The 23,028-nt window shown below is 42.8% G+C and overlaps 1 protein-coding gene across 4 annotated transcripts in view; it reads right to left on the bottom strand.

Moving 5' to 3' along the window:
* RBFOX2 (RNA binding fox-1 homolog 2) overlaps positions 1-23,028 on the bottom strand; it is a 170,383-nt gene that overhangs the window by 25,987 nt on the left and 121,368 nt on the right. For all 4 annotated transcript variants that reach the window (XM_086610246.1, XM_086610245.1, XM_086610248.1 and 1 more), the window contains exons 4-5: positions 19,701-19,847; positions 5,234-5,287 (exon numbers count right to left, since the gene is read on the bottom strand). In XM_086610246.1, the coding sequence (XP_086466372.1) occupies positions 5,234-5,287; positions 19,701-19,847 (201 nt within the window). The remainder of the gene's footprint in view (positions 1-5,233; positions 5,288-19,700; positions 19,848-23,028) is intronic.

Raw genomic sequence — 23,028 nt, 5'->3', positions numbered from 1 at the left:
GCAGCATCTTTGCCTTGTACCACTGGAGCATGCAGCCAGCAACTGGCCTTGCCATCATCTGCTGCTGTGCTCAGTTTTAACCGAGGGTGGTTTTTTGTTTGGTTGGTTTGGGTTTTTTTTTCCCCTTATTTCCATAATAAACAAATTTTTAGGAGCCTGAAAAAATGGCCAAGGAAACGGCAGTTTAAGCTACCTGTTTCCAAGGCATTTGGAAGGAGTAGGAGGGTTTCAGCTATAATCCACCTGAGATGAGCAGGACTGAATGAACAGCACAAAATTCAGAAACGCATTATTGAAGTTACACACAGAAATGCACACTTTAAATTGGTGAGGGAACTGGCGTAAACCAAGCTGCCACCATTTCAGCAGCTCTTTCAGCTCCCCTCTGCCCCGTGCATTAAAGCACATGCGCATAAAACACCTGTCCGTGTACCTGTGCAATCTGGTGAACCAGATGCAGGAATTAATTTGGCTAAAAAAACCATAAATGTATATTCAAAAAACACTTGCAGGACTATTTTTAAGCTAGATCAGGAGGGAGCAGAGGCTGGGAGGGAATGGCGGGAGCCCGGCCAGCACTGCTGCTCAGCGAGAGCTTGGGGCTTCAGAGTAGTTCCAGCCAACACAAGTCAGGGGCTTCACAGTCTCACATTGTCCCTGGCTGCGTGCTCCTTCTCCTCCCCTTGATCCATCGTGGATCTTATTGTGGGGTCTGTGAGTTCAACTAGCTAAACTGGCAGAGGACAAGCCCATTTCTCTCTCTTTCTCTTTCTCCCTGCTGCATCATTTTTTTTGCTAATTTAGCATCCTGGATTCAACTCCCTACACAGTGAAACGAGCACTACTGGGAAGGTGCTCCCACAGGAGCCATGAATCAGCTTATGCTATCAAGCCATCAACTTCAGCCTTAAATAACCCAGTTCAGTGTATGGACTAATTTAACTCATTAGTTTAGTATCGCAGAGTTGAAGGAAGGCATGAAACTGTACACTTCACTGAACTAGGATAAAGGGACACAGGTCACGTCTCCTTCATGCCGTTGACACTAAAGGGATTTGGTGACCTGAGAAAGAGACACTGGTCACTGGTACTTAATCTGTTATTAAGCCTCTTTGCGTTAATAACACTATTTGTATTTCTGGCTCAACTGATGGCATATGAACAAAAATTATAAAAACAGAATTAAGACGAAAACAAGATCGGGTTGCGTCTATTTCACTGAGTGGTAACTAAGTCCATAACAAGAGTAGCTCAACTCAAAGCACCTAATCCATTTAAAGAAGAAATAAATGCACGTGCAAACATACAGTCTTTTAGGAACAGTTATCAGAACCTAAATTCATATTCTTATCTTGACCTACAGTTAACCGCAAACAAACAAAACCTAAGTGTTTCCATACAGCCTTCTGCACAAGTTTTTAGTTAGCACAGGTTTACTTACAGAACTCTACTCAACAATAGATGCAATTTCTTTGTGAAGACAAGATGTAAGCCACTACGCAACCAATTTTTTAATTAAAAATGAAGGGCTTCTAGACACTTCAGTTCTATACAAGAACTTGGACATCTGGGTTTCCCAAGTGGAAGGCACTATCCTGAAACCATGAGCTTGTAATCTGCACTAACATGAACTCTTACCATTTAAAAATCTAAAACAAAAAAATGCTCCCTCTTCAGCCAAAATTTTTCTGTGTGCTTACGCACTCTTGGTCTCTGAATGTCATCGAGGGCGCATCTTGGAACGCCACATAGTACGCAGCTGATGAGCAAGGAGCTTGGATTCCCTTCTCCTGCAGCTTTATGAATGCCACAGGGTACTTGTTACGCAGGCAGACTGCAGTAATTCTGCAAATACGTCCACTTGTTCAGTTCAGCACAACAGTGCCAAGTACGCATCTAGAGGATGCACCTCCACTAACAAAAGGAGCAGGAATTCTCTCTCAACTTCCTCTGGAGATGTTTTATTCACGGTTCACTGAAGTGCATGGTAAACTGCAACCATGAGTAGAATGCTATTTGAAGGCACTTATACAGGTCAGAACTAGAAATGTAATGGTAAACACGACAAATGAAACAGCTAGTTTCCTGGAAGCAAGCAAAAGATAAAACACATCAAGGGAAGACTGATGTCATTCTATTAAAGCAGAATAAAACACGACAAAGTTGAAGAGATGTTTAAAGTTTGTATTTTGTCTCTCATTTGTAGAAAAGCAGTATCAGTGGGAAGCCTACTAGGGCCCATATAATCCTACTAAACAGATTGAATCTGGGCAGAATCGAGTAAGGAAACAAGAATTCACATTGCTTTGTGAGAAGAATGAGCAAAACTAATTATTAACTGCCTCCTACTCTGCTGTGGTACAGAAAGTCAACAAACAACATTTCCTAAGCCAAACAGAAGAACCCAAGGTGCGAGGTGGCTGTGAGGGACACACGCTGCTTGCTCTTCAGTCACTAAACTTCCTAAATACACAGAGATCCTGAAGATGCAGCCAGTTTGATATAGTTCTTCAGCAGCCTAGGGGAAAAATGCCTGGTCATCTCAGGTGGATTCAAAAGGAAGAATGCAACCTACACTCTTCCTCCAGTCCCTCCTACCAACCAGCACGAGAGCAATCCCAGCAGAGATCTCCTGCCACAGCTCCGCAGGGACAAAGCGCTGCTCAACCCCATCGTACACTGGGTGGGGGCAAACCCAGGGCAGTTTGGGATTTACCACTGTACCTTTTAAATATTTACAAAGCATATTCACAAAACTCTACAACCCTTAGGAACCCAGGGAAGGGAAGGGAGCATTGAGAACACAGCACAAGGCAGGCAGCAGGAGCATCTGCTTTCGGATTCCCAAGAGAGAGGAAGAGGAGAAGAAGAAAGAGAGGTTTCATATCATTAGATTAGAATGGAAACCACAGGGCAGGAAAATGCATTCAGATTTATTTTTTTTTCCTAAGGTGGAGGAAGAACCCAAGAGTGAGTGAGTGGCCTCCAGAAAGATCCATTTCCTTTGCTTCACCATCAGATCACCAAACTGTTGTTTTTCCATTATTATGTGAATACCAGGTGCTTCGTGCAGCTACACCCCACTCAAACACTGGGGCCTCCCATTTTCATGCTAAGCAGGAATAATCTTGCATTCTTTTTAAAACAGGAATTATTTTGGGCAGAGAAGGACGCAAAGATACCACAAAATTACTCTTTGAGTGTTTTCTCATTCTGTTCAGATTCTGCCCCATCCCTCATACGGGCTCTCAGTTTTGCAACTGCTTTTTGTTGTAAGATGACAAAAAAGCAGTAGAAAACTTCATGGTCAAGGACTGGAAGAACATCTCTTTGGATTGCTTTCTTTTTTAATATATTTATTAAGGGTTCAAGATAAAATTCATCAAGGAACTCTTCAGCAGCAATTTTTGTTTTAACTGAAAACCAGAAGCCTTGGGCTTTAATGAGTTCACAAGAAAGTACTTTTCATAGCCATAAATCAAGACTTCACAGAAAGTCTCCAATGTTAGTGTTGCCTAGAAGGGAAAGGACAATTATGGACGTTTAATATGGGGCTGTATGGATGTGAGAGAGTGGAGTTCACACGTGCAGAGGAAAACTGTGGGGGATGAAGGATGGAGCTCACCACTTTGCCAGGCCAGTTATTTTTGTTCTTTCTTTCGCAATTACATCCAAACAAGTAGGGATTTGATAGAGGCCAGAGGCTATTCCCAAAGCCAAACAGAAATGACTAAAATCAAGACTAATTCAGAGATAGCTCTGGCCTATAAACATCAGAAGAACAGCAGAGAGCAGAATAACTATTTACAAACTCAGCATTGCTGACTTTTAGTAAAGATTATAGATTTTTTTTTCCACAAAGGGAAGTAAAACTCTCCAACTAAGCCATCTAGACATTTACTTGTTCAGACTGTCTTATTAAAAAAAAAAAACTAATACCATGGCATTAAGCACAAACAAAGGATGGGGAAAGGGCTAACACTCATTTCTTCTGTATATAGATCAACCGCTTTCTGGTTTCCAGCTAATACAGAGACTGAAGAATTTCAGAATGCATCTTGGGCAACACGGGTGGAAATTTGCAGAGGGCTCTGAACATGAACATATCCTGGAATATATGTTGAAGCAAAGAGGCCACCTTAAGACTGTGAACCTCAAATCCAAGCGAAAGGCATAGACTCTAAACCGAAACTGCTTAGCTGAACTGAAACTTCAAAATCTCTTGTGTGCATGCACACGTGTGCACACGTGTGTGGGGGGAGGAGGGAAATTTTGTTTTAATTGAAAATGGGAATCTTAGCATTGATTAAGTCAAGCAGAGTATAGACATGCACTGTGCAAGCTTCCCCCATAGAGCTTTGGCAATGCACCTCGCTCCTGACCTGCAAAACTCCCTGCTATTCCAGTGCTGAACCTCCTGGGCAGAGAGAGAATCACATCAATTTGTCATTGTGGTGATACTAGTTACGTGATGAGAACCAATTGCCAATTAGGACAAAGATCACTGAATCTCTCTGCAGCTGACCTGAGCAACATTTGAAATCTCATCTCCAGAGAAATAAATTACCATTAACCCTCAGCAAAACCTCCCTCTTAATATATCTGTAAGATGAAAATAGGTGTATGAATGCAAATTCACTGGGGAGAGGTCCACATGGGGCAGGGCAAGGGGAATGAGGATGCTTATATTAAGCATCAAATATCTCAAACATGAAAGGTCAGTATCTCAGAAGTGCCAGATAAGTCTGCAAAATAGAGTAAATAAAATCCTTTCACATATGAGATATGACAGTTTTTCTACAGAAGTATTTTTATGGAACAAAAACGTGGTTTGAGGGTGGATGGGTGGATTAGGCTTCGTTCTTACAGTCTCCCATCACACAAAGCTGTTTTACCTTATTCTGCCCTCCCCATAGGGCACCGATTGCTAGTGCAATCAGAACAGGTTGGTATGAAGGCTCAAGTGACTGACTCCCTGTTTGTTCAAAAGGCTGAGCAACCTGATCCCACATTACAGACAGGAGAGTCTAGGAGCATTTGTACCTGCTGCCCAGAAATGACCATGCTCAGAGTCTGAAGTCAGAGGGAACAGGAGACAGCCCCCAAAATAGCTTTTCCCTTCCCCCATTCACACTAATTCCTGCTGATCTCTACAGAGTATATTCTCTAGGCAATGAACTGCCTTTTACTCTGCAATCAAAACAAGAGAAGTGAATACAGAAACAGAACTTACCTTGGAGCCACGCTCATTAAAGATTATCTCTACATCAAGGATTTTGCCGAATTGCTGCAAAGAGACAAGGGGAAAAAAAGATTTATTTTTGGCAATCCATTTTTCCTACCTTTTGGGGGATGGTTTAGTGCAAGAAGAGAGGTAAGAATTTCCATTTCTAGAATACAGGCAAAGGCATAAAATCCCAGTGATGTGACCCAGTTCTCTCAGGTTAGGACATGCGGATCCTCTTGGTCACAGACCCCAGCTTTTCTCACAAAAGTCTAAAGGAAGAAAAACAATCTCTGGAAGAGTTTTAGGGATTTGAGGTGGCTTTTCTTTTCCCCCTTTTAATCTAAACAATTCTTTCTTTCCTCATTCTACTCTTTCATCTAAGAAATGGTTATATGATTTCATCTCCGACATCTAACAACATTTCTCAAATGTAATTCAGCATTTCATCTTCCTCCTGAAGTGGCTATCACACAGAGAAACTTAACAGAGATGTTGTTTCGCTGGAGGGAATAGTCACGTAAGACTCCCAACCTCAGGGATTCCAAAACCTAAACCTCATTTGCTCCCCTCTCCTTTACTTTTTGAAACTCCAAGCCTTCAAAAGAATTGATGGCAGGTTCAGAAACCATGAAAACGCACAACTCTCAACAGTTTGCTTCTCAGAAAAGTAGTATTCAACTTCAATCTGTGACATACAGCAGGCTGCCAATAACCCATGCAAATTTATCATGTATGATACAATTCCGACCTCTGCCTCGGCCTGGAGAACCTGAGGAGAGCAGGGCCCCACTACTCTGCACTGTTTCAACAACTGGTTCCAAAAAGCTCCCTACTTAGCACAGAGCAAAAATGGGAAACGAGAGCTACAAGCTAGAAAGGAGATTTACCACACTCTGTGGAACCATATATGGATCCCATCTTTCACCATGGAACATATTATTTTCATTGAACTAGCCAGATTCAAACCAGTAACCTACAGGTAAAAGCATCACCACTCCAACAGAGTCCCACAATGCTCTGTCCTCTAGAAGTGTCAGTGTTCGATTTTCAAACTGGAGAGCTGCTCTCCAGAAAGACAGGTCTGAGATCTCATTTTCAGAGGCATATAGAGAGAGCAGTCTTCATTCTATGGATGCATACTGTGCTCAGACAAATGCTGTATCTTAGAGTTTTTCCTGCTTATGAAAGCTTCCATCAACGTGGTTTTGATCTCACTGCCTGTAGAAGATTTAAAGGTGATGGCAAACGAAGGAAGGGTCAACAAGAAAAGAAAGGATGGTTTCACAGTTAGGAAAGATGATGAACACAGCCTCAGGGCAGTGGGACACGCTCCACTTTGCCACGGTGCTCTTAATATAATATTTGCCATTTTTTTTAAATTAACATTTTCATTTGGAGCCAAATGGGTAAAATGCTCATTTTGTGGGTGCCCCGCTTGAAAGACTTGTCGTCAGATTTGCAAACATGGAACATTTACAACAGTGAGTCATGACAACTGAGGAGAAGCTCTGAATATGTAAAGCGATAAAAAGCTATTAAGTCCCTTTAAGAAGTATTGCACAACTGTCTTCAAGCAAACAAAATGCTTCCAACAATTTTAGCTATAGTTTCTGTCTGCTCTTATTCCCCATTCTTAAAAAGGAGATAGTTGTATTCTTTTACAAATGTTGGTTCACAGATGTTGTTTTTGCTGTTCTATTGTTTAAGGACAATACTTGATCCTCTATTCATCCCAAGAACAATTGAATTCACAATATCCCACGTTACAGGAAGTTTGAATTATGCTAATGTAAACGCTCATCTTCCTTGAAACCTCAACATCTCAACAGCTTAGGCTTGATCCAGGCTGGATCCTCTTTTGACCACTGCTGTGCCAATCACAGCTAAAATACATTTTCTGTTTCTATCCTGCACTTGGTATGCACTTGTCTACAAAGGAGATTAGCTGTTGATTGCTTTTTATTGTCTTTGTTGCACATGGCTTGGGCACTGCCATGAGAGAAACCAATCATGATTGCTTTCTGGGTAGACTATTTCGGTGTCGCTACAGAATGAGAGCTGAACCAATTTAACAGCTCATGGCTGTTCTTAAGGGCTGTCCCTGCTCCCTTGTCCTTCCTTGTCTGCTCTTACCAGCTTCCTAAAGCTGGCCCCAGTTTTCATTCTCACCTGTAGACAAACTGATACAGCTCACCAATCCTGCGAAAAAGTAGCCTAACAAAAGGAATGAACACAAAGTCTTTGACAATTTACTGATCTGAAGTGGCTCAAAAGGTCAGGTGTGCATTAGGGCGCTGAGAATCAAAAGGGAGTGGAAAGCAACACACCTTGCCTGAGAGCAGGATCTGCCCCTGCCAGATCAGCTCATCTGCCTAGCCTTGCCACACATGCTGAAACAGCCAGGCTCTCGATAAATGCAAATGCCAAAATTATTTTCAGAATCTTTAAAGCCATCAAAAATCACCACTTTCTACCTCATTAGAAGCATCTTGAAAGAGAACAAACTGTGCAGCTTCTGGTGCACAACTATGCCATGCCATCTTTGCCTTTCTCCACACCCAGCTTGCCTGGAGCCTCGGGTATCACTGCCAGCACCGCCAGCCAGCCCCGTTCAGCCAAGCTCACTGCGCAGGGTTTCCACACCAACAGGACATCCTGTCTTGTGTGTTTAATTTCTTGTGGCTGACAAAAAGCTGGTGGTAACGCTGAACCCAAGTGGTCTGACCTGGCTCCATGAGAGGTGGCGGGGCCATCTCCCTGCCCTGTAGGTGACGGAGGTACGTCATTTCCCAGACGACAGAATTAAGATCGTCAAATCCTGCAGTTGCAGCAAGCACAGGCTTGATATCTACTGCTGTGGGCTACATCCACCCATGCAAACCACTCCAATCCCTTTTCCACCTAAGAGCTGCAGGTGACTGAAGTGGCAGGAGGGAAGGACCTGCTTGGGAGAGAAAGAGCAGAGACAACAGGGGCTAACTGCTGTACTGAGGTTTGCTGGGGAGGGGTTTCCAGCACCATGAAATTCCCTGGAAGAAAGCAGCACTCTCCCTGGAATTCCCTGGAAGAAAGGCTGCGGGCAGGAGGATGTGTGTTGGGCTCTTCAAGGCTCTGCTGCAGCCGCTGCCACAGCTGCTCTGACAGCTCCTAACACCACGGCTCTTGTCCTCCCTGCTGCAATGGTTACAGCAGGTCCAGCACTGGAGGCACTTTTTTTTGGTAGTGTGCCAGAATTTTCCTGAAGAATGAAAGCAGGAAAAAAGAACTAGTTCATTTTAACAGTTTATATCTCCTTCAAAGCTGAATCTAATTTAGTGCAACATAAAAAGGCACTTTGTTCTCTCATGGTGCTTCCCCTACCAAATGTCAACAGCCTACTGCAAACAATGGAAGTTTTAAGAGCTCCTTAGTGAAAGGTCACAATTTTTGTATGGAAAATACTAGGCCATCTAAATACAAGGGTCAACACCAAATGCCCCATAGTAATTTTTAAAAATCATGTATACAGGCATGTTTGTATTTTCCAGCAGACAGAGGGTCTGGCCAAATAAAACAAGACCAATGCTTAAGTCATCCATGAGGACTAACCCTCTAATCTCTAACCTTGAAGACATGAATCACTGTGCTCACAGACCTGATTTGTTCACTGAATGATTACCAAGAACTTCTACTTACAACTCTGCACAGCAGCTGGGGAAAAAAGTCCTCAACAGAGTTCACAGCCTCTGAAGAAGGCATCGCAGGACTACGCATCCCAAACGCTCCCCACCATGACTTAAAAAGCTTACTACGCGACGAAGAAGCCAACATTCCCCATCACGTGTCAGGTCATGCAAGAAGCCTCTTCCATGAACTGCTCATGCACACGCTACATGATGGATAGATACACACGCACACACTTCCAGTGATGCCATGGCATAGGAGCTATAGCATCTTGTTTTATCTTAGTGCTCCATTCCCCGGAGTGACTTTGTACCAGCTTTCAGTTATTTTTCTGTAAAGCAGGTAAATGAGAATCATTCCCTCTACAATGGCAGCAGAGGCTGCTGAAAATAACAGTTTTAAGAGGCATAAAGATATTAACAGACATCAGCTATGACCAGAACCCAATTTTCTTGCTCGAACATGATGTACCTTATCATAAATGCAAGAGCATTGTGCAAGGAAAGGTGTACGCATGCTGTGTGTTTCTTTCCACCCAGATGACATGAAGGCAGCAGATTTTTCCAGCAGAGGCCATAAATACATTACATATAATAAATTTGAGAGATCTGGCATCAGAGCGCTTTTGCCTTCCAAGGCACTGACAGTTTGGTAGGGCCCCTCCTGTATGCTCTGTTCCAGCTGGCCCTGCCTCCTCTCCCTGTCTAGAGCTTTCAAAATCAGCTCCAAAGTGTGCCAGACAAATAACTTAACCCTAAAGATGCAAACAATAGAGAGTACAAGGCAAATTCTCTAGAAATCATGGAACAACAGAAGGTAATGTGAGACACCATGTGACAACCTCACATCCCTACAAGAGAACTCTGTATGCCCAAGCAGCTTTGCACTGGCCCTACAAAATTCACTTAGAGATGAGTGCAGTGAACTATCTAAACTTTGAAGGTGTCAAACAGTCCATTCTCAAAGATGACTGAAATTCAAAATAGCCAGGAGGCCAACCTCCTGTGCAGGAAACCATTTCAGCTCCTCAGACTTGAGGCACATGAGCAAGAGTGTTTCATATACAGCATAGGTCCATGCTTCAGACAGTGCCCTTTCCTTAGCTCCCAGCCCTATGGGATACACTTACAGCTGAGAACAGCTGGCTCCATCATAGTGTGTATTAATCAGTGCTTAGTTATGGCAGCATGGGATCAGCCAGAGCTACGCTGCCATCAGTACATGAACTTCCTCACCTAAAGCTGTCACATCTCTTCAAAACAGCAGGGCTAACCCTGCTACAGCCAACCTACACCAGTATGCTTTGCTGACAGGAAGATGGAAGCATCAAGGATTTATAAACCAAAGGACTACCAGAGTTTACCAACTGAACAGACAATGAAGCCCTTAATGGGGTTGACCTGTTGCCTAACAAAACATGTTTTCTAAGAAACCAGACTTTAAAAGGAAGCCACACAAAGAGCACAGATTTCTAACAGGATTTACAGACTGCAGCCATTCCAGCAAACAAAGCGGTGAGGAACATAGTTTCTCAGTCGTTTGTTATCCTCTGACTCACAAATAAAAGATTTTCACACAAAACAGCGAGATGGGGGTGAACAGTACTACTGGGTATCATTCCAGAGATCTTAACGCCAGGCCAGTTTCCAGGCCTATGCTTCCAGCTCCTTGTTCCTGCCTTGTACCATCCCAGAGGTGTGACTGCAATGTAACCTGGTACTGCTGCCCTGGAAAGGTACTTGGACTCATGCCCACAAAAGCAGCATACATTAAAAACTCAATTTGAGAGGACTCAGACACGCAGACTGAATCCATATAAAATGGGGTTATAAAAGACAACTCCATGTAATTTTACTCAGTCCTTTTACACAAGAAAATCCAGCTACAGCACAGCACTGTTTCCTAAATCACATTCAGCCCAGTCTCACTGCAGACTCTTCTAGCAACTCATAGGAAACACAAAACAAATTTTAGATAAATGTATGATCTGGTCATCACTGCCTTCCACCAGACGGTCTCTGCAGAAGTTTCTGTGTCCTGTGGCATCAGCACATAGCTTTCACAGAGCAAGACAGACAGTACAATAGCTGGTGACAGCTGCATTGTCTCAAGCGCCCCTGTGCAGAAGTACCGTGGTCCCCAGCGTAGCTGTGCAGACGAAGCAGGATGCTCAAGCAGCACTGAGCACACAAGTCTTTGCAAAAGGCAATTCCAGATGTCACCCTGGTGAAACTCATCACTATAAACAGCAGTGCCTCTTCTAACTCTAACCAGCATCAGCAGGAACAAAGTCCTGCCCTGTGACACGGCTGGAGCTCACTCTCATCACAGGAAGACCTTGGAAACAAGAATCGTCACAAAGAGGCCACCTCGTGTCAGAATGTTTCTTTTCCAATACTGTAGGACTTGTTATGTGTGATGAGTGGCCAGTACTATTCAGAGATGAAAAAAATGAGTACCTCTTGATATCGGAAGACAGGATTTCTTCCTTCAGATGTCCAATCCACTCAGAAAGCAGAATCACTTTCAGCAACTTTGCTGTTGCTGTACTTCAGGTCTCACTGCATCAACACCTGCAGGTTAGAGCTTCTTGGTCTATCATATTTTTCACCTGCTTACCTTTACACCTAAGGAGTAGTTTTCTGCCATTGTCAATACTTGTGTATCATTAATTGCTTGTGAATTTAAATTTATTTACTGGCAAATACAGACATAAAATCCTAGCAAATGCTTGGTGAGAAAAAGCTGTAGTCTAGCTTGTTACTGCTTCAGCCTCAAACCATAGGCTTATGAAGGTGTTTTGCACTCTTGACACCAGAACGAAGTTGGATGAGAAATTATATCCACTGAGATATTTTAGGAAGTGCAAAGTGCCAAAATGTTTCCCCAGAGGCTGAGATCTGAAGGCTACAAGAGTTTCCAAAAATACCTGAGCTCCCAGAACTGTATTGCTTGGGTCATACAAAGCAGTGGTCTACCACAAACATAGACAATAAAGGACCTTGCAGTAGAGACACAAATTATGCTTAGAGAGGAAAAGGATAACAACATTACCTGCCTTAGAATTCAACGTTAAAAAGGTAGCTACCATTCTCCTTTAATATAATGAAGTTATTAATAACTTCATAACTGAAAGTTATTAAATGTGACAGAATGGTCACCTTCATATAAAACAGCTGTATGTTATTACAGCTGTAGCTGATAAAGGGGTTTTGTGTGTTATCAACTGGGCTGATGATGTTCCCCACCAGAAGTAGTTAACAGCCTACACGTAGTAGCCATGGAGTGAGTATGTTGTAAAAAAGGCAATGTCTCCATCTGAAACCAGAGCCTGAGAGAATTCACACCCTGTAGTGTGCTATCCCACCTTCATCTGCAATCGTCATCAACATAGTCCTTGCTTTTATCTTACACTATCTTCTTGTTTAAAAATAATTGAAGATTCTTGAGCAAAGGGCATTTCACCACAGTAATTCTGAGAAACATCAATTCTGACTCCTCATACTGTTGCTCTCACAACAGATAAGCAGCATTTAGCGCACAGACACCCGCATGAGCTACCAAAGCGATCCACTTTGCTTGTTTCTGTGAAGGCAATTCATGATTCAGCTTGAGAACAGATGGATTTTCATCTTGCAGGCTGTCCAATCCAGCCTCCATCTTCCCCAAGAGATTCTGAAGTCTGACTCTCAAGTCCAGAACTGACCACAGTATCCTAGCAAATTTTATAAAGGGAGAAAAACAACTTCTTGAAGCCTAAGAGGTATTGGTCATGAGGTAAAAGCACAGATGCTATCATAGCACAATGTTGAAAGGACTGGAAACACGTTGAGGGAAACATGAGCTTTTCCTCTGCATACATAGTCCAGTAAGGAAGGGGACAGCCTACCTACAGTTAAGGAGAAGACTACCACCATCATGTCAGAGTCTTTACACACACTAGCCAAAGAATGTCCCTCGGAAACTGGATAGTAAGATTTTGAAAAGAGTTACTAACTTGTTTTTAACACTGATGGCAACTTTTCTGCTCCCTGGTAAGCTATTCCATTGTTTAAATTAGCCTAAATGATTAATAATTTTTCTCTTATTTCAAGGTTAATTGTGTTAAACCTCAGCTTCCAACTGGAAAATCTTATTATGACTGTAAACAAGACCTAAACCTCCTATTAGTAGGTATCATCCATGCATAAGCACCTGTATAGAACAGATTTGTCATCTCCCAGTCTCTCCTTAATAAGCTGAGTAAAACACATAACCAACACCTTACACAGTTGAAAAGCCACTCATCTTCCAAGCTAGATTATTTTTTTGGTCTAAACTGATCTCAGAACTGAAGAATTATGAGTCACAGTCTTTTCAACTTTGAACATGAGCAAGATCACATCCCTCCTTCAACTTGATACCCTGCCTTTGCAATGCTGAAGCAACAATCTTCAACGATCACTAGCGCTCTCCCAAATCAGTATTTTCCAAAGAAAGCTTTCCATCCTACAAGCACAGCCTGGTTCCCACATACTCAGTACCCTGCACTGAGCTGCATCAAACACATTTTTGTTGGATTTACGGTCAGTTAACCAGGCATTTCAAGTCATTCTCTAACAGTAACATTATCTTTCTCTTTCCTCCTCCTCAAATAGCTTTTTAATCACAAACCTTACTGGCAAGGTTTTCATAGTACCGTCTCCATGGATTGATACAGACACCAAACAGGACTGCAACTGAAACAGATCCCTGGGGAAACTGATACTAGAAACAGTCTTGATCACTGATGTCTCCTCAATAACTACTACTTTTTAGTATCTATCATTAAAGAGGTTTTTAATCCCTCTAATACGTATTGTGTTTATTTAAGTATTGTTTTTTTTAAAAATCAACGTTGATCACTTGGACAAACTCAATTGGTTGAGCAACATTCCGCTATATCCATATTCCTTTGTACAATCTTGACAAAATAGAAAAGACAGTATTTGTCTGCAAAGATGCCTATTACGTTATACAAAGTCACAATGAATAGATATTAAACTATTTTTTCAGATTCTAATGTTTTTTTAAAACTTTCCAAAATTATTTTTATTTTAGACCAATATATGGATAGATAGTTTGTAGCTCTTTGGGTCATCTCTTTCAATTTTTTCAGTAGTGGATGCCGGTGGGCAGCACTCCAGTCTCCTGCAACTCCCTTAGCTTACAAGAATTGGCTAAAAATTAACACTAATGAATAAAAGAGCTCCTTGCTTTGGCTATTATCTTCGGACGCACCTTATTTAGATCTGGTGGTTTTTAAATATTAGTAAGCACTGGCTCATCCTCCTTTGTTATAAATTACATATATACATTATAAATTACATATATACAAAATCAGATGTGGTACAAATACCTCCTCTTAAATCATAAACACAACAAGTTGGGGTTTTTTCCCCTGGGTTTTATGTTTGTTTTTTGTTTCTTTTGTTGTTATTTGTGGTTTTCTCCCTCAAAAACACGCAACTATTTCCCAATTTTATACTGTACCTATGCCTAGATCTTTCCTCTTTGATGCCTGCTCTGCATCTACATCACCGATATCTCCATGATTAGCACATTTCCTTTCTCACCTGCTTCTTTGTTTAAGTTTGCAGTTCTATTTGCTGTCGTTTACTTCCTCCTCCTCCTCTTCATCCTCTCTGCCTAATGTGCAGAATGTTTTGTGTTTTATTACCACCATTTCAGTGACTGTGGAATCATGTCTTTTTGGCCATCAGTATAATTTTGTTGAATACTTTATAGCTTCCCTTAACACTTCTCTTTTAAAGGTACCTTCCTGGGCAGTTATCCTGCCAATTGTTTAAACTCGAAGAAACAGACTCTTCTAAAGCTCCTTACATTACTGCCTGATGCCATATTCTGTTTGCACAAAGTAAATACAGACAAATAACAATCACTGGTACCTAGGCAACCGTGGGATTTCAGGTCAGCTATTAACTCTTCTTTATCTGCTAGAACAAGGTCAACTATTGATTTATTCCACAGTGGGTGCAGAACTGTGTGCATTAAAAAATGACCTATTCTTTCTAGAAGCTTTCTGGAAGTCTTTTTATTGGCATCATGAAATGTCAAGTAAATATTACCTGTTTTAAGCAGCCTATCTTATTTGCTTCCCTATAAGAAGTGCATACATAAAGAAACGTTTGCTCCTTTCCTGAGGATATCTCAGGGACGTGTTAGAAACACGTAATAGGTAAGAGATGGTTTGAAACCTGTATAACTTGAATTTGTCAGGAAACGCTTATGTCTGCAGCTCTCCCAAATGTTGATGGTTTAGAAAGTGTTATGTAATATCCATTTAATCACACATGGGACAACACGTCTTAAGTCCACCTCTACTCATGTCTGGACAAAAGCATCAGCTAATGTTCTGTGCCCCAGGACTGGGCTGACCTCTTGCATGCTGTTCCATCCTGAGGGGACTTCTTTACTCCCTTCCTCCCATCACATTTATTTCTTCCTCCACGGCTTTGCTGTCTACCCAATTCCTCTCTTTGTACAGTAGTTTGGGAAAATCACTCCAGGCAAGGATTTTGAGTCTCTCAGATATGACGTTGAGGAGATGTGACCTGACACTCAGAAGGGAGAAGGAGAAGACGGGGTTTACAGGCTAGCCACAGCTGAAGACTCAGACAACCATGAGTCCCCTGTAGGAGAAAGGGTTGGTTTCAGTGAGTCACCCAAGGGAAATCATCCTGATCCTGAAAAAGAAATAGGAGCAAGGAGGATTCAGAGAGAAATGCTCTCCTGCTTGAGGCTCTGAGCATGCTTAGAAGCAACACTAAGAGAAAAAGGGAGATGTGCAGGAGCTATTGATTATTTCCTTGGCAAAGTCACAAAGTTCTCTATTACAGGAAAAAGGCACATGTTTTTTACACACCAAAAGGTGAATGAAAAGATGAATGTTCTTCTGGTAGGCATACTTGTCAGCAAACATGGGGCCAGGTGAACTAGCAAAAGGTTTTATAGGGAATATACCATTTACCCCAGTTAATATCACATCACTGTGCTGGAACGTGAGATGATGTTCAGAGAGAAAAAAATAAACAACAAATAACTTGAGGAACACCAGAAACCAACTCATATAGCATATTTCACCACCCCTTTTATGTACAACAAGTGGCACCGTACGGGCCCAAAAAAGGATAGGAAACCTTAATGCAAGCAATTAGGTTGCATTTTCTACAAGTCACTTCTCAGGACAGCAGTTCATTGAAATTGCCTGGGTCTCCCAATCTGCAAAGCAGAGGTACGAGTCACCAGGACATGCATGTTCTTGATCATGGATGATCTCATCCATGTCCCCCACACCAGGAGCACAGGGAGGAACAGCATTAAGGTGAGTAAGTGTGAAAGGGGCCAGTCGTCAAGCTGAGCACTGGTCCCAAGGGAAGGGGCAGCAACAACGTGAAACAATTTATGTCAGTGATGCAGCTCCCAGGAGAGGGGAGCAGCAGTAGCACAGAGCAGGACGTTCTAAATACAGACTGCAGCAGGTGGTCCAAGAACTGGCTGTGATTTCAGCAACCGGTTTATCCAAACCGGACGGAACTGCCTACCACTCAGCCCTGCAACATCAAAAAGCAAGCTAAAAAACACAAAAGCAGAACAGGCGACTGAGAAGATTCAGCAGTCGCAGACTGCCAGGAGATGAGTTTCACTCTGAAAACACTCCCACAGATGTCAAAGTGTGACAACCTAATATATGAACAACATAGACACAAATCCAGGCCTGTTGCAACAGAATCATGATTTTGGTTGGGACCTACCTCCAGAGGTCATTTAGTGTAACCCCAGCTCAAAGCAGGTCTAATGAGACCTGGTTGGCCAGGCTGTGTCCAGTCAAGTCAAATACCTTCAAGGACTGAGGTTCCACAACCTCTCTGGGCAACATGTTCCACTATTTAACCATCCTCACAGTAAAAAAGATATAAAAATTTTCCTGATATCTAATTGAAACGTCCCATGTTTCAACTTGTGTTTGTTGTCTCTCGTCTCATCATTACACACAACCAAAAATAATCTGGCTACATCTTTTCTATATCCTCTAACCAGGTAGGTGAAGACAACAAAACCAGAATCGTAGAATTGTTCAGGTTGGAAAAGACCTTTCAGATCATCAAGTCCAATTGTTAAGCTAACACTGCCAAGTCCACCACTAAACCCTGTCCCTAAGCACCATATCCACGTGTCTTTTAAATACCTCCAGGGATGCTGACTCCACCACTTTCCTGGGCAGCCTGTTCCAATGCTTGACAACTCTTTCAGTGAAGAAATTCTTGCTAATATCCAATCTAAACCTCCCTGGCATAACTCGAGGCCATTGCCTCTTGTTAATCAAGAGAAGAGACTGACACCCCCCTCAATACAACCTCCTTTCAGGCAGTTGTAGAGAGCAGTAAGATCTCCCCTGAGCCTCCTTTTCTCCAGGCTAAACAATCCCAGTTCCCTCAGCCAGTCCTCATCAGGCTTGTGCTCCAGATCCTTCACCAGCTTCTTAACCTTTCTTTGGACACTCTCCTGCACCTCAGTGTCTTTCTTGTAGTGAGAGGCCCAAAACTGAACACAGTATTCAAGGCACGACCTCACCAGTGCCGAGTACGGGCAGATGATAGCTTCCCCAGTCCCGCTGGCCACACTATTTCTGATACAAGCCAGGATGCTCTTGGCCTTCTTAGCCACCTGGGCACACTGCTGGCTCATATTCAGTCGAGCAACATCCCCAGGTCCTTTTCCACCAGGTAGCTTTCCAGCCACTCTCTCCCAAGCCTGTAGCGTTGCACAGGGTTGTTGTGACCCAAGCACAGGACCTAGCACTTAGCCTTGTTGAACCTCATACAAATGGCTTTGGCCCATCGATCCGGCCTGTTCAGATCCCTCTGTAGAGCCTTCCTACCCTCAAGCAGATCAACATTTCCACCCAACGTGGTGCTGCCTGTAAACTTACTGAGGGTGCAGCACTCGATCTCCTCGTCCAGACCATTGATAAAAATATTAAGCAGAACTGGCCCCAATATCACCCTTCTGCCTTCTCTTCTCAAAGTTGAACAGATCCAGTTCTCAGACTCTGCTCACACGCCATGTTCTCCAGCTCTCTGACCATCTTAGTGATGCCCACTGGGCTTGCTCCAGTATTTCACTTCAATGAAGTCCATTTCTTGCACTGGAGATCCCAAACAGGACACAGTATTCCAGATGCAGTCCAACAAGCGCTGAAGACAGGGAAAGGATCACTTCCCTGGGCCTGCTGGCCACTCACTGACACAGCCCAGGGTGCCCTCAGTCGCCTTTGCTGCTGCTTATATTTGATTTGCTGCCCATCAAGACCCCTGAATCTTTTACTGCAGATCTACCTAGACATCCACCTCCCAGCCTCTACTGCTGCAGGGGTTAGCCCCTCTCAGATGGAAGGCTTGAAACTCACTCTTGTCGAGTATCTTCGGATTCCTGTCAGGCCACTTCTCCAGCCTGGCCAGGTCCCTCTGAACAGCATTTTGTCCTCCTGCATTTTGACCACTCGTCTCCATTCGGTCTCATCCACAAAATAGCTTATTACAGACACAAAAAGTTTCAAGAACAAGGAGCAAAGATCTCTCACAACGTATAGCAATTGGGACTCTTGCCGAAGACCATCAGTGAGAAACTTTTAACATTTCTGCACATTTTGTTCACTTTGTACTGTCCAAGCTATGAGCAGATAAGCCAAATTCTTCTCTCATTTATAGCACTCTAAGCTTGAAGTCCATGAACTCAACACATTTACAATACTGTAACACTACTCTCCATGTGAGAGTGTGTGTGTATGCGCAACCATACCCACCCACACTGACAGCTCAAGAGATGCAACAACTGAAACAGGAATACTGCAGAATTTGGAGGAGCAGCTGGCTATGCAGTTAAGACCAAGGTATACACTCAAAGTCTAAGATGGCAAGAGGAACCTTAGCTTTGGTCTTTCCTGACTTGAGTCCTCTTGCACTGCATTTTAAACAGGCAGCAGCTGTTAACTTTATAAATAATAGCAAATATTTCTGAAGACTTTAAAACATGCCATCAACCAAGGATGCTACCATCATATCAACAAGTCAAATATTCATGATGATAATGATGATGACATATAGATAATTTCACCTGAAGGTTAGGACATGAGGCATCTAGCTCATTTATCTCTGTGTTCACGTGGAATGAGTCACTATCTATACGCACATGAACAACAAACTCTTCCTCAAAGAGCTTGCAAATTGAGAATGATGAATAGCATACAAAGATCAGGACAGACAAACTATTTGGTCAGAAGAAACAGAATGTATATCATACACAATGTAAAATACCATCTGACTTGCACTAGCTTTTCCACATGCAATTACTAGTTGGCCAATTCCTTGCAGCAATTTTTCATCACAGAAGCGGATCATGAGGAAAGACAAATATTTCAACAAGTTTCTAAGCAACTGAAAAACAGTGCTTTGCAAGGGATGTATTAAGTCAATGTTCAATCCTAGTCTTTACCGGGAAATAAGGTGAAGTTTCATTTGTGGTTTTTTTTTTTTTTTGCCAAAACAATTGTTAGGTTACACTGAACATCTTGATATGAACAACACAGTTTTCATATATATTTACCAGCTGAGGTAAACACTACCAATTGTCCTAATCCTGCAGATACTTTACAGTGTGCTGATTAAATTGAGGGGGAAGAGCTTTTCAATCACAGGAATATACCAGCACCATGTGTCCCACCTGTGGGGAAGGAGAATCTGCCGCGCTTTAAAAGGCACTGGTAACTTACCCCAAACATCTGCCGAAGGTCAGGATCTCGAAAGCGGAAGGGAATGTTAGACACATGAAGTCGTTTTGGAGTGGATTTGCTCTCGGTATTCTCACTGCTCTGTGTCTGTGATTGCTGTCCATCTGTCTGTGCCCCTCCTTCTGTCTGCTGAAATCAGAAAGACAAAAGCATGTGCATGAATAGAAACCACACAATCTCCTTTCACGTGCTTTGTCTATCTCTTTTTAGGTATTAGTACTACACTTGCAATTGTGGTCTCTAGCACTTGACAATTATTTTGATAAAGCGAGTAACGCTTAACAATTGATCTGTTGTTCTTCCCCTCCCTTTCCGTGAGTAAACAGTAATGAGATCTCAGCCTCCCTCCTCTCATATCACCTTTTAGCCTCGGAGATTTGCCTTTGGTTTTCTTAAATTGCTTCTCTCTTTTCGCCTGTTCTTCTTCACTTCAGCTGCCACCATATGAAAGCGCTAATGAAGAGGCGGATCTTTCATATCCTGAAGCTGGGAGGTAGTACCGCCACTCTAATCTCATGTGGCAGGATGTTCATGCAATCATCAAAATCCCACAGCTGAAGTGGCAGCTCTTCACTGGGCCAATACCAGAAATGCATCCCCAGGCAAAACGGCATCTGCTCTGTCAAGCTCCCTTCAGAGGAACATTACCCCAGAAGAATATCTATAATTAAATGGTAACATCCATATATGAACAGATTACGGATGTCTTTGATTAACTCTTCTCATACGTTTAAAAGTCAATCCAGCGACAGGAAACAGCCATTACCACTGCAGGATTTATAAAAACTCTTGAGTGCTACTTTCTGCTATGAATGTCACAGCTAAAACAAGGGAGTTTGCTCCAGCATTGCCAAGCACTGACTGGTACAGCAAAGCCAGGCCAAGGAGTGGGCCAGGGGTACTTGCGTACAGAAACAGTACAGCAAGAACGCAGAGGAATATGGGAGACCAGTGTGCCAGAGGGGAGCCTAACACCCCCAGAGGTGACTGGCAGCATAGAAGAAAGGAAGAGAACCTCAGCCGCTTGCGTTGGGGTTGGGCTTAGACTAAGAAATGGTAAGACTTGAGCACAGCACTAAATATAAAGGCAAGGCCCCTTTGCAAAATGGCTTGATGAGAAAATGGTATTTTTTGCACTTTAGCCAGAAAAATGACCTCAAAAACTCAGAGCTACAGAACAAAGCAGACTACAATTTGGTTAGTTTTATTGCTGTGTCCCTTTCCATGAACATACATTGACAGGCCAAGGTATTCAAAGAGCACCCACCCACTCACTCAATCTCCTGCTGCTTGCCTCAGTCTCCTAAGAGTCATGCTTTGACCACCTGCGTGATGCATTTTTAAGTGTCATTTTCATTTCTTTAGATGCCAACCTGACTTCTTTAACCCATCAAGTGAAAAGAAGTTCTACGAGAAGGCAAGGACCATGTAATTGATAGAGTCAGCCTGTTTCAGACATCTTCAAGAACAAACACGAGCCTTAAAAATAAAGATTTAAGAGTAGGATTTTTGCTTTGCTGTTTTGGGGGCTTCTTTTTTTCCTGTTTAAAAACACAATTTGCATAGCAAAGAGGAAAGAAATCTCAGGAGAACTGTCCACACTGATTCTCTAACTACTGACAGGACTTGCTAGACTGCTCTGCACATCAATATATAACACTTTATGAATATTTGGAAAGAAACATCTCTCCACAGATAAACTAAACTGGCAACACTAAGAAAGCTTCTTCTGGCCAGGAAGGTCTCTCGCAGATATGACCTTGAACTTGCATATTGGTTACAAAGCACCAACAAGAGCAAGCAAATAGTAAGCACTGGGGTCTTGTCATGCTGAGCAAATCAGTGGCAGCTTCCCTTTTTATTTTAGTATGGCTGCACAGGCAGCACAAAACCTGTTTGATCTGGTTAACATAAATTAAGCTGAGATAGGAAGAATGAAGATACCACCCTGGCAAGTATCCCTACTTCCCAGAGCTGTGCAAGTCTCAGAAGTCTACTGGGATTATGCACTTTTGTTTGGCTAAGACTCATTCATCCCCCAAACATCAAATTTTCGAGAACAACTTCAGAAACTTCCACTTGATTGTTTCTAAAAAGCTACCTCTCCCTCTTCTCCTACCCCCAGCCCTACGACAAAATGCAAATCTCCAAACGTACAGAGAGTGCACCCTAGGGGAAGAACTGATGCAGCTGGCTTGCGATTAAACCGCACCATGTTATTTGGTGGCTTTATTTTTATGATTCCATCAGAGTCCTTTGCTCCTCAGGGCACATCTGTCCAAGAAGGACAAAATGCAGGAGCAGCCTATCCATCACCACTGTACACAGCACCTGCAAGCGAGTGCTCCAAAAATACCTCCCCAGAATCGTCAACGCTCCTGTTAAAAGGGATCTCTACAATCCTGTTAAAAGGGATCTCTACAATCTATTTTGGAGCCCTGCTAGTGCAATTTGCCAAATACTGTGTTTTCCATGGCTTTGCGTGGAATTGGCAAGTGGGCAAACACCCATGTACACAGGTGCATTCTCAAACACACACACCAGCGCATCTTCTGCAGCATGAACGAGGAAAAGCACAGATTCAGAATGGTGATGAAAAAAATGTTTTAGTCTTTACATTCAAATATAGGTTGCACAGGACTGGATCTGCTGCTTCCATAGGGGTGGAAGCCGGGAGGTCGTTTGCACTCCTCTCCCATCCATTTGTTCACAGGCAGAGGGCAGAACTCCTTTCTTGTCAAGGGTGCAATACATCATGTACAGTGGCCCACTCAAAAACACTCGCAGCTGTTCCTGCATATGGCAGAGCGCTGCCGCCACACAGGAGTCATTTTGCAGCACGTGAGATGTGTACGGTAAGACACAGGCTTCAAAGAGGAGGGACAATAGAAGGAACAGGGGGTCTCGGTCCACTTTTACCTTTCTGAGTAAGGTAAGTGGACTTCTACACTAAGAGTCCCCACATGCTTCTCAGGCTTTCACATATCCTGATTTTTCAGCAATAGTTTAACATTAAATACTTTCTCTGTTCGGATGCTATAGCTCCCTCATTTCTATCATCCGTGGCCCTAAGGTAAGATTTGAACTTTCAGTTACTATAACATTAGCTCAATACATTTGTCTTCTGCCACACATTCAGCTATAACATAAATGAAAGAAACCGTCTCCTCAGATCTTGCCTTTTTTTTTTTTCCTCTCCTTTTATAGTTATTCCTTGTCTTAATTCATTAGGAAGGAGATGAAAGGAAGGGCCTGGAGCCTGTTCTCAGGCAGCACATAATGGAGACTGGCAACAGTGCTACCCTGACCA

Source organism: Tauraco erythrolophus, chromosome 4 (assembly GCF_009769465.1).
Source record: "Tauraco erythrolophus isolate bTauEry1 chromosome 4, bTauEry1.pri, whole genome shotgun sequence".
In the NCBI taxonomy this organism is placed as follows: Eukaryota; Metazoa; Chordata; class Aves; order Musophagiformes; family Musophagidae; genus Tauraco; species Tauraco erythrolophus.
The sequence above is the reverse complement of the archived record's forward strand: the minus strand, read 5'-3'. Positions and strand labels throughout refer to the sequence as shown.